The sequence below is a fragment of the Penicillium cinerascens genome, assembly GCF_028974065.1.
Source record: "Penicillium cinerascens strain IBT 15544 chromosome Unknown contig_1_segment0_segment0, whole genome shotgun sequence".
NCBI classification, from domain to species: Eukaryota; Fungi; Ascomycota; class Eurotiomycetes; order Eurotiales; family Aspergillaceae; genus Penicillium; species Penicillium cinerascens.
Window position 1 is genome coordinate 1,016,733 of NW_026695287.1, and position 13,996 is coordinate 1,030,728.

Consider the following 13,996-nt stretch of genomic DNA (forward strand, 5'->3'; position numbering starts at 1 on the left):
TTAGACAGTAATAAATGCCTCATCATTGAATATGGGCTTCTTGCTTACCCGATACAACAGCCGGTCAGTCCAAAAGTGCGAGAAAACCGCATGCAGGGTCGGGATAGCGCCGAATAGAGTACCCGCAACCGGAAAGCACAGTCGTTCCAGGATATACTGGGGATGAAACCAGATGCGCTGAGAGTAGCCAGTACCGGGGATTTGTGCGTCACGCATATCCTGCATACGGGCATCGAGACATATGGAATGCCAGCGATCGTAGAGGACTAGGCAGATGTTCATGCCCATGAATGACAGTGTGCGCAGTAAATTGGTGATGGAAAAAACCCAGTTCAGGGATGGATGCAACTCCATTGCCGGTGTCCTCAAAGTGTAAAGAACAGAAAATATCATCAATATAGTGAGATGACAGGGAAGGAAGTGAGCCTCCCACAGAAGATGGAGCAAGGCAAAAAATCGAGGTCGCAATAACAGACATCGGCGATTGAAGCGAAAATTGCGTACGGTCTGTCGCACTGCGAATCCTGAATCAAGTGCTCCCCACATGTGTCTCAAGGCCTGCCGATAACGTGCCATGGAAATATCTAGCACTCGCCGCCAGCCTCGTTTGGTGTTACTTGACACGTTGCACTGACTAGCTGGAATGTAAATCACGCGACAAACTAGGTCTCCTGCTGTTTCGAAATAACATTTGAGCAGCATATGCATGTCCTCACCAATAGCAGTTGGATCGCTGTCCCACCCGCCGACCTATTCTACCAGAGAAAGCGGCAAGGAATACACAGATGTCGGGATTGCCATACTCGAGCCCGGGTACATGGTGGAAATACCAGCAAAGCCCCAGAGCAGATCGGCACATCGAACAAAAATGGGCGTCTCATGAGAGTTACGATCGAATAAAATCGGACAGCAGTAGAGTGAGCGATTTGCTTCATTGAGGTGTAAATAATGAAGCCGCTGGATCTCGGTGAAGTAGTCTTGCGACAAATGGGTGTCGGCTGCGAACTCGAATCAGCCGATTTATCGCTCAAGGGTTGGGAATCGCGACATACCGTCCATCACCGTGATGATAACATTACAATGGGTTTCACGCAAGGCCGAGCGATGAAAATCGATAATATGACGTGCCGCGAAAGCAACATTGGAGCTCTTGCCGGCTATCTCACCTGGGATCCCAGCTGGATGAAATGTTGACCGAAATCCGTGGAATGAATTTTCGAATGCATAGACCAATTTCTGTGCTTTTTCAGGCGAGCTACTTTCCTTCTGTTCCATTGCCAGATAGACCTAGCTATTGTCAGGACTCCTCGTAACGGTCTGGGATAGAGAAAGAGTAACCTCATATTGTGACTGGGCTCTGGGATGGCTCGCCAGGACCTTAAGTGTAGCTCGAAGAACGTCAACATCTTCGCCAAAATTGGGAAGAATGATGGCATGTATGAGCTTGTGACTGCTGTTTTCGGATTCTTTTTCTTCGAGAGGTTTACTGAGATTCAACTGTGTCTGGTTTCCGCCATGCTGATGGTTTGAAGCCTTCAGTGCTAAAGCAAGCCGGTGTTTGATCGTTTGCTGGGTCTTCTTGGTTATCCAAAATAGGGAGCAGCCAAGGCGAAGAGTGAAGCCCAACATATTGAGGTGAACAAGCATTGTGTAAATGACAAAAGCTTGTTGAACCAGGCTAAGCGAATCTCTTGGCTTGTCCTGCGAGGCCCCAGACGTAGACGGCCGACGAAACATGATCTTCCACCATGATGAGCTGGAAATTCCAGTAAATGTAAGAAGCAGCAAAAATGCTAAACCGACGATGCTGAACCCGGGCAGGCAGCGGGAGGTCCAGTGAAGCACCATAGGCGGCTGGCGCTAAGTATATTTGACGAAAGCGGCGAAAAGGAAATCCTTGGTGCTGTGAGAGGCTAGGAATCTTAAACGTGTTGAGGAAACAGTATTGGGAAATGCAGCTTGACTGCACTGATAAAGCATTGAGAGTGGTGTCTACTCTCAGGGGCTGCATTCTTTAAAAGCGGCAATTCTGGGCCGGCTTACCGTAAGGATCCATCACAGTATTACGGCAGACTTGGCGTTCCTCTATGTAAGAGATGCGCTCGATACATGTTTTTCCTACTGTCCTTTTGGCGTTTCTTACCCCTACTAAATTTACCATTCATGCCTGGCCAATATCGAAATAAACAAATATTAACTTCAAAAGAAACAGAACATAGATCAACTGGGGTTGATAATAGAATATCCCTTGACCCCCTATCGCTATCCTATAAAATGCATCTCACACGCAAGTAAAGAACTATCTCCATCAACACGCAAGGATAGAATACACATACTAAAAAATCAAGATTCTGCTGGCAGAAAGATTATATAATGAGGTGTGGGTGGGGCTGGAATGTACGGAAACTTCCTGGGAAGCACTGTACGCATTCGGTGACAACCTTCCTGCTGGTATAAAAATTTTTGGGTACATCAGATCCACCATGGTTTCCAGTCAATGACACGCTAAAATCGGCAACCAGCTAATTAAATCAATGTGAAAATATCTGTCTGATACTAACTACATTGCCAGATTTCGGGCTATTCTTTCCCGGTTTCGCGCTTGGACTTGGGCAGTATAAGGGAAAGAATGTCTCTGGCAGCATCGGATTGGTCGCGCTGGTCAAGCTTTCCGGAAAACGAGCTTAGCAGGCCTTGGCTCCACTCGGACACTTTTCTGATCGCCGCACAGACCACGTTTTAGCTTGCGTCACAATCGCTATTGGAGGGCAGTCATTGGACACTATTACGATCTCCCTACCGCCCTTGTTTGCGGTTCCAGGCAGACATATTTCCGGATATGGAGTATACTCGTAAGTTAGAGAGCCCTTTCTTGGAGATCTGGCGTCCCATGCTGATTAATCATTTTCAAGGAGCCCCGGACTGTACTCTGGAGTATCCTAGACAAGGCATGCTTTCTAAAAATTTTATTATCAAGCTCTTGACCTTTCATTTGATTACGGAACCAGTATGCCTTCGCAGGGATGCGATTCCGAGTTTTGGGAGGAGCTTCTGCCGCCCGGGACAAGACCTGAGAGGGATCCGTCTGAGCCCGATTCTGATTTTCGCAGCGGTAAATCCTGCAAATCCTGCCTTTCGAAGCGAGCACTGTCTTGTCGAGCAGCACGGTGCGTTTTTTGGGGACTGTTAATTGTTTAGTAAGAATTTTTCCTACTCTTCCCCATACTCTTATGCTGAGCATAACTGATTCCTTTGGTCAACCCAGCGGCATCTTCAAGCTTCTGAACTGGACCCAGCAAGCTGACGATGCTTTCTTTCGAGAGCATGGGGGTGCCTCCCTTGAAAGCTTCGATCTCCTCGAGAAGGAATTCTCGGCACATTCGACACAGGATACAATTCCTATCACTTGTTATTCACGTAACTCCAACGGGCGTTGGATCTCATTACAATCCGCGCTCTCTTCAGGCTGCATTAGCATTGAAATGACCCTTTTCCCTGCTGGAAATGAGCTTTTGATTGCAGCAAATCCTGACATACTTGCACGAGCAATGAATCTACGGGGCCTCTACATTGATCCTCTGCTGCGGACGTTTCAAGAACACTACAGCAAGCTGGAAAAGTTACCCTCTGGAGCATATCCGCATCAGACTGAGCTTTCAGGGGTGTTTTCACATGATCCTACTCAAAGCCTTGTGCTGCTGATGAACGTTGACGCCGACCCAGAGCGAGTATGGTCTCAACTAATTCTACAGCTTGAGCCTCTTCGGGAAGCCGGCTTCTTAACCTATTTCAATGGATCAGCAGTCGTGCCAGGTCCGATTACAATTGTTGCTACCGGAAATGTGCCGTTCCATCGCATCTTGGAAAGAAGCACCTTCAGGGATGTTTTCTTCGATGCTCCACTCTTGCAACTCTTGCCCCTTTTCGACCAAGGGTCCCCCCAATATTCTGACTATAACGCCCAAACCAGCTACTATGCATCCGCCGACTTCCGCACAGCTATAGGGAATGTGGATTTCAATGGATTTTCGGACCAGCAACTCGCCGATGTTCGTCACCAGGTACAATTGGCTCATGGACTTGGCCTGAAAGTCCGATATTTGGATACGCCAGATTGGCCTCGCAAGTTGCGGAACTATGTGTGGCGCATACTCGCCCGTGAAGGTGTGGATATAATTACCGTTGACGAATCAGTTACCGGCCCCCAGGGAACTTGAATCAAGGGGTGACTAGCTAGATGCTCTCCTGAATACATACGGCACAAGAGCAAGCTTTGCACGACTCCTGCAAGAGTCATCCGATAACTACCAATGCTGAAAATAATGACATTCAAGCTTTCCGTGGATGCCATAATACTCATCGGATCCACCAAGAGGGTCGAATTTTTAAAAGAATGTTAGAATCCAGATATCTGTGCCTCCGCTTACTAGCGAAAGCGGTGTGGGTAAGCGGAGGCACAGATAGTTAATCCATCGGAATCTAAGGCTTCCCTCCACTCAGCCGCAAAGTATGGATAACTTGATATGATACACGACGTAATTGTCAAGAATAGATTATGCAATGATGCGCGAACTCAAGGCCAGGCAGCATAACTTCGAGCACAGTACTGTTAATTACTGTCTTCTCTTAACATGTCTTCGGAACGTAAGGGAGCTGCTCCACCATGTACAGTGGGGTTTCATACTGTAGGTAGCGCACCAGGTATAAATTTGCTTGTGCAAGCTAAGCTTTTCTTGGCTCTGGACGCGTAGCACCAGGGGTCCACCATACCTGAACCCGGAAAACTTCCCAATCATAGTCCACTCGGGCCCAAGTTCCAAAACCAACACCACCACCAATTGCGGCGCTGTCCTCCGCACGTGCATAGCATGTTCCCGGCACCATTAAGTCTTTTAGGCAACAAAATTTTCTCTTTAAGGAAGCTTCGATAGTCTATTATTTCGTATCAGACCGAATCCTTCGCCTATATTTGATTGGCTGTATGTCGATGCTGACGTATCATTAATGAGATTTCACATTCTGTACACCAATGAATTTTCACAGACTCTTAGCTAGGTACTACATAATTTAAACACCTAGTGCGTCGGTCTGTCAGACCCTGTTCCGAGACGCCCATGACGGGATACACGATAATTGAAACACTTGAGATGTCTGAATTTTGACCTCATCGATTTTGCCATCCATCCGCGATCCCCACTTAGCTCAAGTTACCTTGAATCATGCACGACCCCCACTATTCAGGGTGGATCGTACTGATGAGAGCAGACGAAAACCTGGCAGGTTGACTTGAATATATTCTAGGAAATCCACATATGACAGTGTCATCATTTCACTTGATTATCTCAAGAGCCAAGATAGCAGAGAGCCAAGAGTCCCAGCGAGACTCAGTCACCGTAATTCGGAGAACGCCCTTATCTCCCGGTGCTGACAGAAAGTGCGCGCGACCTGATCACGCCAACTGCTTTCACATCCGCTAGGTAATTGAATTTCCCCTTCCATTGCCGCCCCTTCGCACAAATTTACATTAATCAATCTTGTTTGATCTCCAGGAAGAAGAAAAAGGATAGCGATATTTGAACTGCCTATTTGCTTTTCCTCCTTGCCGCGGCCAATCCCTTCAATTGCTTCGCAAGCATGCGCCTCTGTGTGTTCCTTTCTTTGCTGCTTTCTGTCACAGCTGTTATTTCAACGATGCCGGTCGCCAAATCACTTGATCCTCAACATGACCGCGAAGACCAACACAATCAAGCCAGCCTCCAGACCACTATACCGTCCAGGTTCGTCGATATTCAATCAACAAGTCAACAATTCGATTCAAATGGAAGGTCTTTGAGTTACTATCAGAAAAGAGATTCCGATCCATATGGAAAGGTTGATCACGAAAAATTAATCGCTCTGTGCGAAGCCGGCTTTGTTACTGGCTGCCGGCAAGCGGTTGAAGGGGCAAGGACAGCTGCCACTTCGGTAGGAAAAGCGCAAAAATCTCAGCTCAAGACATTTCTTGAATCGGCGCTAGCTCTGCTGACTCGCTATTCTTATGATGAAGAAGAAAAAGACGTTATTACTTGGGGCTTGTTTACCTTCAGTTTCATTGTGATATTTGTTGCTGTTGTCTACATCGCCATCGCCACATTTGGTCGGGATCGTTAGAAATGCACTGCGATAGTTCACGATGAAAACAGGTCTCATGATGCTTGATCAAACATTTTATCAATTTGAAGTGGTACTTATCAAGACAAACATTTCAATTATTTTTTTTTGGCAGGACACGATGGGAAACAAAGTTAATCGGTGATTTTAAGGAACACAAATAGGAATAACCAAATAATTCACAACCAAATAAATATTTCTGTATATCATTACAAATTATTTCCGTCAATCAACGTTCATTCAACGCCAGTGTTTCCATAGACTTGATATCACTATCCTGACATGGCAGTATAATGTCAACCCTCGTTGACGAACCAGAAATTGTATTGAATTGTCGCTCAAGCCATGAAATTAGTTGAGACAGAGGTTTTGACAGGCCTCATTTGGGGCGGACATTCTCATCAGTGTCTTTCAACATTGTCCACGGAAAGACATGGCCAAATTGGTGCCGAATGATGCATGTGAGTGACCAGATAAGCCGAGAAGCCTATAAATACTTCTTGCTACTCCAGTCCTCTCGCACAATACATCAATGACTAGTCGAAGCGCCACAGAGCATGTATCGCTATTATTTCTAAAACCTTGACTTTGCCCCTACCTCTGGCTGGAAATTATTCACCGAAGTTTTCTTTTCAGTTATGGACCGTGAAGAGCGGGATCCTGTCAGCACCCGTTCCTGCAAATCAAATCAAGTTCAGGTGAGGTTTGCTGCTGCCTACCTTGCTTCATGTGACTTGTTGGTTGGTTGGTTGGTTGATGTCATTTACCCTGACCCCTCGCTCGAGAGCAATATGCAGGACACAGCAACTATATACGCGTGTACATACATGTAGAGTGTTCCACTTCCTGAAAACGAACTTAGAGCCTCGTCAAGGCCTGCCGTGGCCCAATGCCGCTCCCATCATTAGGCTGCCCTCGTGGCGCGCGACTCCAAAACCGTTGTGACGCCTCGGCGAAGTCTAGCACGGCCTTGACCGTCCTAGCCCGTGAGACGATGTCTGGATTACCTTTCTTACCTTCGGTTGAGCCTCCCAGCAGACTCGAGACGCTGCTAAACGCGTCCCCCACTTCGCTCCGTAACTCCCTTTGAATATTTCGCAACTCTGGACAGTCCACCAGCACGTGAGTGACTGTTTCTTGTGCGCCGCACACGCACTGGTCGTCATCGCGGAAGCCAAAGCTCTTGGCGTAGGTGGATAACCAATTGTGGCCTGTGCGTAGCTGCGTTAACAGATACGCCCGGTTCCTGGGCAGGCTCCCATATAGCCTCCTTGTATAGGTTGCCGGTAGGGTGCCGTCGATCTTCCGTAGGTGGCCGCCTTTGCTGGACGATCTTCATTCCTGCTCCCACTGATTGAGGATGTTGACGCGCAGGCGTGCACTTTCTCTCGAGAGTAGCGGGCGGAATGGGTGGGTTTTACCTGGGCACGCGGCGTCCTTGGCTAGTCGATCCGCAGCGTCGTTTCCAGAATTGTTGCAATGCCCTGGCACCCATTGGAGACGGAGCGCGATTCCCTCGGCTTGAACCTCTGTGGCAGCTTGTAGGACCGCGTGTACGATCCTCTGGCCCGATTTGTTCCTCGGGTTCTGAGTTGCCTGTAGGGCTGATCTACTGTCGCACAAGATCGTTGCTGTTTTTTGTCTACTGACCAGGCTTGACCGCTGATAGGCGATCTTGAACACCATGCTGATGGCGTAGAAAATGCCAATGAGCTCTGCCACGTGAACCGACCATCGGTCCATTGGTCCCACCTGGACTTGTTGTGATTCGACAACCTGCAGGTTATCGTCGAGTGCCACCACGGCCGCTCCCAGATGACCCTCGCGTCCAGAGGCATCTGAGTAGACAATAATGTCCGACATGGATCGTGCGGCATCGGCTCGCTCGATGGCCGATTCTCGGTCTGATCCAACCTCAATCTCCGTAAAGGGTTCGGCTCGCCACGGTGGCAGCGGACTTGGGTCAATCGTTTCTAGCTCATCCAATTTTGGCAAGTCCATGGTTTTTAGGGCTTCTGCGAGTGGGAATCTAGCGTAGTTTCCGATGTTATTCCTCCGTCTCTGGGCCCGGAGGAGCGCGCTCCAGATAGGATGCTTGCGAGGTAGAGTGTGGAGTCTCGCGATAGTGTGTTGTGCTCGGCGGCGGAGGCGGAGGTGTGTTGGAAGGACGTGCGCTTCCACTTCTAGCGTGGCAGTCGCTACCGTCCTGAACGCCGATAGGATACGGATTAGAGGGGCTCGTTGTACTGTGTTCAGATGGCGCAAGTGCATTTTATCGCGCAGAGGGTCGTGCCAGATCGTTGACGAGTAGTCTACCACTGGTGTGACGCACGCTTGATAGATTTGTCGCATCTGTTCTGGGCGCAGATGTCGTAGTCCAGACAGAGCGATAGTCACTCTAGTGGCGCGTTTGATGGCTTGCTGAACGTGCTCTTTCCACCGTAACTCGTGGTCGAAAATCACACCTAGTAACTTGGCTGTGGAAGATGGCTTGACCGTTTTCCCATTTATGACCACTTGCCCTTGCAGTTGTTCGCTTCTTTTCCTAGTGAGATGGATAAGCTCGGTCTTCTCGGCCGCGAAGCAGGACCCAGTCCGTCGCGCCCATGCTTCGATGCGAGGAATGTCTTCCGTCTGGATTTTGGCTAAATTCTCCTCGGCCGAGCGGCCCACTCGCCAACGAAAATAGTCATCGATGAAGGCTGATGCGCCGCCACGAAAGGTGACCGGTTGGTCGACGAGATCGGAGTTAAAGAATGTGAACAGAATCGGTGAGAGTGGCGAGCCTTGCGCAAGTCCCGCATTGGCAAGCAGTGCGACCTCAGTACGGAAGTCATCAAAACCTATGCTGGCAAAGCGGTCACTCATAAAGCTCGCAATCCACTTTCTAGCGATGGCTGGAATCCCCTTTGCTCGGAGGCGGGCGTCGAGGCTGATTTTGTTTACCCCGTTGAAGGCACCCTTCTGATCAAACGCTATAAGTGTCACAACTCCAAGTTTATACCAAGCTTGATCAATCGCATTTGAAAGGACTAGTAGGGCTTGTTCAGTAGTCCTGCCCGGCCAAGAGACATAGAGTAGCTTCGGCAGGCCTACTTGCATAGACCACTACCCCAGTTTTTCACCCAATAAACGAGGTTTCTGGACTCTTGAGGTGGACAAAGCCTCTCACCCTAGGTGTCTCTCAGTTTGCTCCTTAAGCATACATCACGGGCAAATCACCTAGGACGACACCGCTTCAACCAGGCGAACCTGATCTCAGGCCCTCAGTGCGAGTGAGGTAGTTGATTCCCGGCTGTTTGTACACCGACACGCGCATCCGTCCTCTCGGGCCATACAGACAGTCTCTTGACAGGCCCCGACCCTGTCGCAGTGGCTGCCATTGTACACCACGCCCCGCGAGAGCTTGAACTCTCGTTTCGCGTTACCTGGGGAGGTCTCCCCCCGCCAAGCCGACCGTGTCTTGCAGAAAGCCCTCGTATACGCTCCGTCCGGCAGGGTACGTCGGCCACTTTCCACTAACCAAGCTTGTTCCCCGATGCCTGAGCAGGATCGATGGTTTGCCCGTGGCAACGCCTTAACGAGGTCCATCGTTTGCCACCAGCCAAATACCAATTCCTTCCAGAATGCCCGTGTATCTCCCAGGAGGATGCCCGTGTCTCGGTGGTGTCCGTGTCAAGAAGAGGAGCCGCATCAAAGGTTGCCCGTGGCTAGGCCATAACGAGGTCTTCCGAGGCGGCATCTTCGAGCCTTAACGAGTTCGAGTCTTAACGAGGTCTCCTGGGCCTTGAACGAGGTCTGTCCGATATTAGCTTGACTGCCTGTGTCATCGGTTCACTACCGCCTCGCCGCATCTCGCGCGATGCGATCCCAGACCGTATGCAAGCTCAGGGGTGTCCTGTCTTCTTTCTAGGGCGACACCACTTTCACTGGTAATGCAAGACCAGCTTTTGGGCCCGAGTGCGAGTCGGGTAAAAAGAAGTCGGATGGTTTTCGTATCCCGTTGTCCCCTGATTTTGGTGTGGTTGTGCGGTCGCTTCCCGCGGGCCGGACCGCACAACCACGGCGGATTCAATTTGGTCTCCTCAACGAGGATTAACACCGGACACCACGAGAAGGTATGAATCCATTGTCCCAACAGCCTGGCTAGGACTGCTGCCCAGTGCGAGCTCACTGAGGGCCATGTGACTTGTTCATTCCTATTTTGGCTCCTTAGTATTCATCGATTAACTTCCGGGGCTTTATCTCCCACCGTCTATTGCAACTTGATAGAAGCAAAAGACAGAATCTCCATCATCCTCATTTTTCGTAGTGTATTTGACGCCGCATTTTCCTCTCTAAGACTTGGTACTCGGAAATAGGGGGGAAACGGGCAAGAAAAGCTCGCCAATTCTGTCTAGCGTCCACATTCTTCGGAACTTTGGAAGGACTGTTCAACAGACCATATTTGATCATAACTCGATTTTACGATTTTTCTCGAAGATGATAAGCTTCAAGCGGGAAAACACATACGTCCAGTACTTCTGGGCTGCCGTTCATGCCTTTTTCGAACGGCATCCTTCGTCTGGTGATTGCAAACACAATTTTGGCACGATCGGCCGCGGTGATCGAACTGTGAGCGAAACAAACCTTCCCTATCAAAGGTTTTGCCGAGACTATTATTCCTTTTTTTTTAAAAAAAATTCCAACCCCGACTGATAGAAACTTTATTTTCCCGCCTCTTTGTGTCAAAGGGCTCGTCACTTTTTTGGTCGCTTTCCCTGCTTGCGTCATTGTGAGCCTAGCCATCTGTCTATGGATCCACCAGGAGAGAATGAGATTGATGAAAAACGTAAAACCAAAGCAGAGCCGCAAATCGGTTCGGCGATATTACATTACAATCTATCAAATAAACAACTTGGTGTTGAAGCAACCAAAGCAACCCCCAAAGCCTCCCCACGAAAAAAAATAACAAAAAAGGCAGAACATAATAATGACTTTTTAGTTGGACTCAGCACTTTCTATGGGCTGAGTCTCACCATCAATAGTCTTGACATGCTTTATGAAAGAGAGCAGTCGCTGCCGCCGGTAGTAGATGTTTGTCAAGTCGATGCGAGCCTTGGCCTCCGCATCGTTCTGTCCGGTGATCAGGATGAGCATGAAGAATGTCTCAATGATACTGGGTGGCACATTTGAGATCAACTGTCCAGTTAGGCTCCAGTGCATGGCACTCGAGGCAACAAGACAACCGATGGTCACCAGAAAACCGGCCAGAACCATGAGCAGGTTTGAGCTGATTGCATCGATGTGCCGAGACGCACGTCGACTAAGAGAGGGCTCCTTTGGCTTGTCGGCGGAAGGCGTCGGCAACGATAGTCCGTTAAAAATTATCTTGTCGTCCTCATCCAGGTCGTCGATCTGGCTTTCGATGTACTGGTGAACTTTCCCTTGGATGTTGCGAAGAACGAAGCTATCGAAAAGACCAACCAGTCCGGCATATGTGCCGATGAGAAGCCACCAGGTGTTATTAAACTGGAAGACAGGCCCAACAGCCGCCCAGGTAATAATGACCAGCAAGAGAATGATGATTCCCACCAATGTACCGATGACGTCGGCATAGTAAAAGATGACGACCTGGAGGTAGGTCTCCTTCGGTGGCATAATGGTCTCAGTGGCGTTGGGCAGATCGTCTTGGCTGAGACGGCGGAGCTCTTTCTCAAGGGTCGAGTCGAGTCGGAAGATGGCATCGACACAGGTGTTGGTGTAGTCGGCATAGCATTCACGAAGGCAAGCCAGGAATGCGAATACCAAGATCATTAGCGCCGAGGTGGCGTCGTTGATGTACAGTTGCCACCGGTCTGACCAGCCACAGTGATGACCGAATCCAAGCCAAACAAAAATACCTACCCAGTATAGACCGACCGCGATGATATGACCGAACAGTTTTGCAGAGAAGATGATGCACCGGGCGAAAAGGCTTTGCGTCCGCAGTCCATGATCCAGGGGATGCAGGTGCTCACCACCGCACTTCTCAGCAATTCTTCGAATAGCCTCAGAGCCCATCTTCTCCTTGAAATTGCCCAGCATGCGGCGGTGACTGTTGCCACGAGATTTAATCTCAATCATAGCCGATCGCTGCTCCGAATACTCTCGAAGGAGTTGGCGCATCAGGAACGAGTCAAACACATAGCACAGAATGGCCTGCACATCCGAGATCATGGCCACCCAGACATCCGATTGACCAAAGTGGATGCCCATAAGAGCCCATGTGAGGAGACCGCTAATGATCAGCAGGAAGATGGGAGCAGAGCCAGCAACATGCACAACAGCATCCAGCCAACGGTCCACCAGACGGGGGCTCGCCTTGACCTTGTAGCCTGAGACACTCTCCATGATGAGGACATCAACGTCACACTTCACGTCCTTTTCCAACACGACACTCTGCGTCTCCGCAACCCCCTCGAATTCGCACCGGAAGATAGGCTTGTAGAACCGCATTGCGACAGATCAGAAAATTACCAGAGATGCAAACTTAGGTACCATCTGAACGCTTGATATGATCAGAGCCGGAGTTCCTAAGGCGGGTGAGTAACCTCCGAAGATGCGCCAGTGAATCCTAGCCCAGCCAGTGTTCCTGGGATCGCGAAAGCAGTGGAGACGGAGACGTTCATAAAGTAGAGATCAGCCATTCAGGATTGGAGACCGAGAGTGTGTTGAAAATTTTGGAATTGATTGTAGAGTGGGAAATTATCAGAAGGGAAGAAAGTGGGAAAGGGAAGAGGGAAAACTCGCAATGAGAGCGTTAAATGCCTCAGTCGCGCAACTTGGCAGTCACGCCTCGTCCCAAACGGGAGGCGCCACTTGCCTTCCCCTCCACTTGCTCGACTCTATGGTGTACAGTATTTGAAATGTTCAGAGCGAGACCCATCATGCAATCCACCTGCCCAGCTCTTGAAAAGTACCCGAGGAAAATTTGGGCCGAAAGCGGCCCAGGCAGCAGCGGTAGACCAAGGATTCAGGTTTTGCCCTCATCTCACTATGACACGCTTGTTTCACCGCTGTCTTCCATAATGTTATTTCCCCGCCTGCCTCAGGATTGGGCAGTTAGAACTTAAAACTATTTCATACTCAGCTACAACGGTCGGTATTTGGCGAATCCGCCGTCCAAAAGAAATGGGAGGAGTAAGAAGAATTACCTCAAACATTGCGGCGGCCTCCGATATCGGTAGGCCAAGAAAAGGAAACCGGTAGCGATGGTAAAGAGCGAGAAGAAAGAAAGAGACAAGGAAAGCAGTCAAGGAAGCGTCTGGTCAGTCAACACCCATCCGAGTTGATGAGGCAATTTAGCTAGTGCTGTCCAAAATAAGCGGCGCCCTCAAGTGAATTTTTCTAAAACGTATTCGGTAAGCGAGCTTCGCATGTAAACGAGCTGCGCACCCCCAAACACCATGGTAAACGCGATATTTTATGACTTCATATCTCAACAACAAACGATTGTTTTTTCTTAATCCTTCTGATACTAGCGTTTTTCGGGATAAAACCGTCATGAACTCGACCGTACAGTGTGCAATAAGGGACGCCAAGTTCCCGCGCGATCTTCGATAATTTCGGCGCTTTTTTCCTTATTGGCCTTTGCAGTGGCCTCCGCTACACATTTTTTACGTTCTCCGGTTGTTTTGGGCATACTGGGTGAATCAAAATAACCTCAAGAAGATGGATGGTTGGAACCTTGCCTTTAAGGTGATAAATGCCTGTACGGTGGGGGTTACTGGAAGGCGGATACATGAATAAATGTCTCCTACCGAAGTGGTGACCCCGCCCACCTCATGCTGCTTTGGAAATTTTAGAGCTAAAAGTACCAGAAACA

At 49.3% G+C, this 13,996-nt stretch overlaps 5 protein-coding genes across 5 annotated transcripts; 2 read left to right on the forward strand and 3 right to left on the reverse strand.

Moving 5' to 3' along the window:
• On the reverse strand, positions 1 to 354 carry N7498_001936 (uncharacterized protein; the record flags this gene model as incomplete). The annotated part of the gene is made up of 1 exon (XM_058448998.1): positions 1 to 354. One exon carries the CDS (start codon positions 352 to 354, stop codon positions 1 to 3), a length of 354 nt encoding a protein of 117 aa, XP_058311342.1.
• Positions 355 to 948: 594 nt separating this feature from the next.
• On the forward strand, positions 949 to 1,194 carry N7498_001937 (uncharacterized protein; the record flags this gene model as incomplete). The annotated part of the gene is made up of 1 exon (XM_058448999.1): positions 949 to 1,194. One exon carries the CDS (start codon positions 949 to 951, stop codon positions 1,192 to 1,194), a length of 246 nt encoding a protein of 81 aa, XP_058311343.1.
• A 93-nt stretch (positions 1,195 to 1,287) lies between these two features.
• On the reverse strand, positions 1,288 to 1,647 carry N7498_001938 (uncharacterized protein; the record flags this gene model as incomplete). The annotated part of the gene is made up of 1 exon (XM_058449000.1): positions 1,288 to 1,647. One exon carries the CDS (start codon positions 1,645 to 1,647, stop codon positions 1,288 to 1,290), a length of 360 nt encoding a protein of 119 aa, XP_058311344.1.
• Positions 1,648 to 3,009: 1,362 nt separating this feature from the next.
• N7498_001939 (uncharacterized protein) lies at positions 3,010 to 4,217 on the forward strand (the record flags this gene model as incomplete). Its single annotated transcript, XM_058449001.1, has 2 exons — positions 3,010 to 3,167; positions 3,266 to 4,217. The coding sequence occupies 2 exons, from the start codon at positions 3,010 to 3,012 to the stop codon at positions 4,215 to 4,217; spliced, it is 1,110 nt and encodes a 369-aa protein (XP_058311345.1).
• A 6,913-nt stretch (positions 4,218 to 11,130) lies between these two features.
• N7498_001940 (uncharacterized protein) lies at positions 11,131 to 12,627 on the reverse strand (the record flags this gene model as incomplete). Its single annotated transcript, XM_058449002.1, has 1 exon — positions 11,131 to 12,627. One exon carries the CDS (start codon positions 12,625 to 12,627, stop codon positions 11,131 to 11,133), a length of 1,497 nt encoding a protein of 498 aa, XP_058311346.1.
• Between the last annotated feature and the right edge of the window lie 1,369 nt (positions 12,628 to 13,996).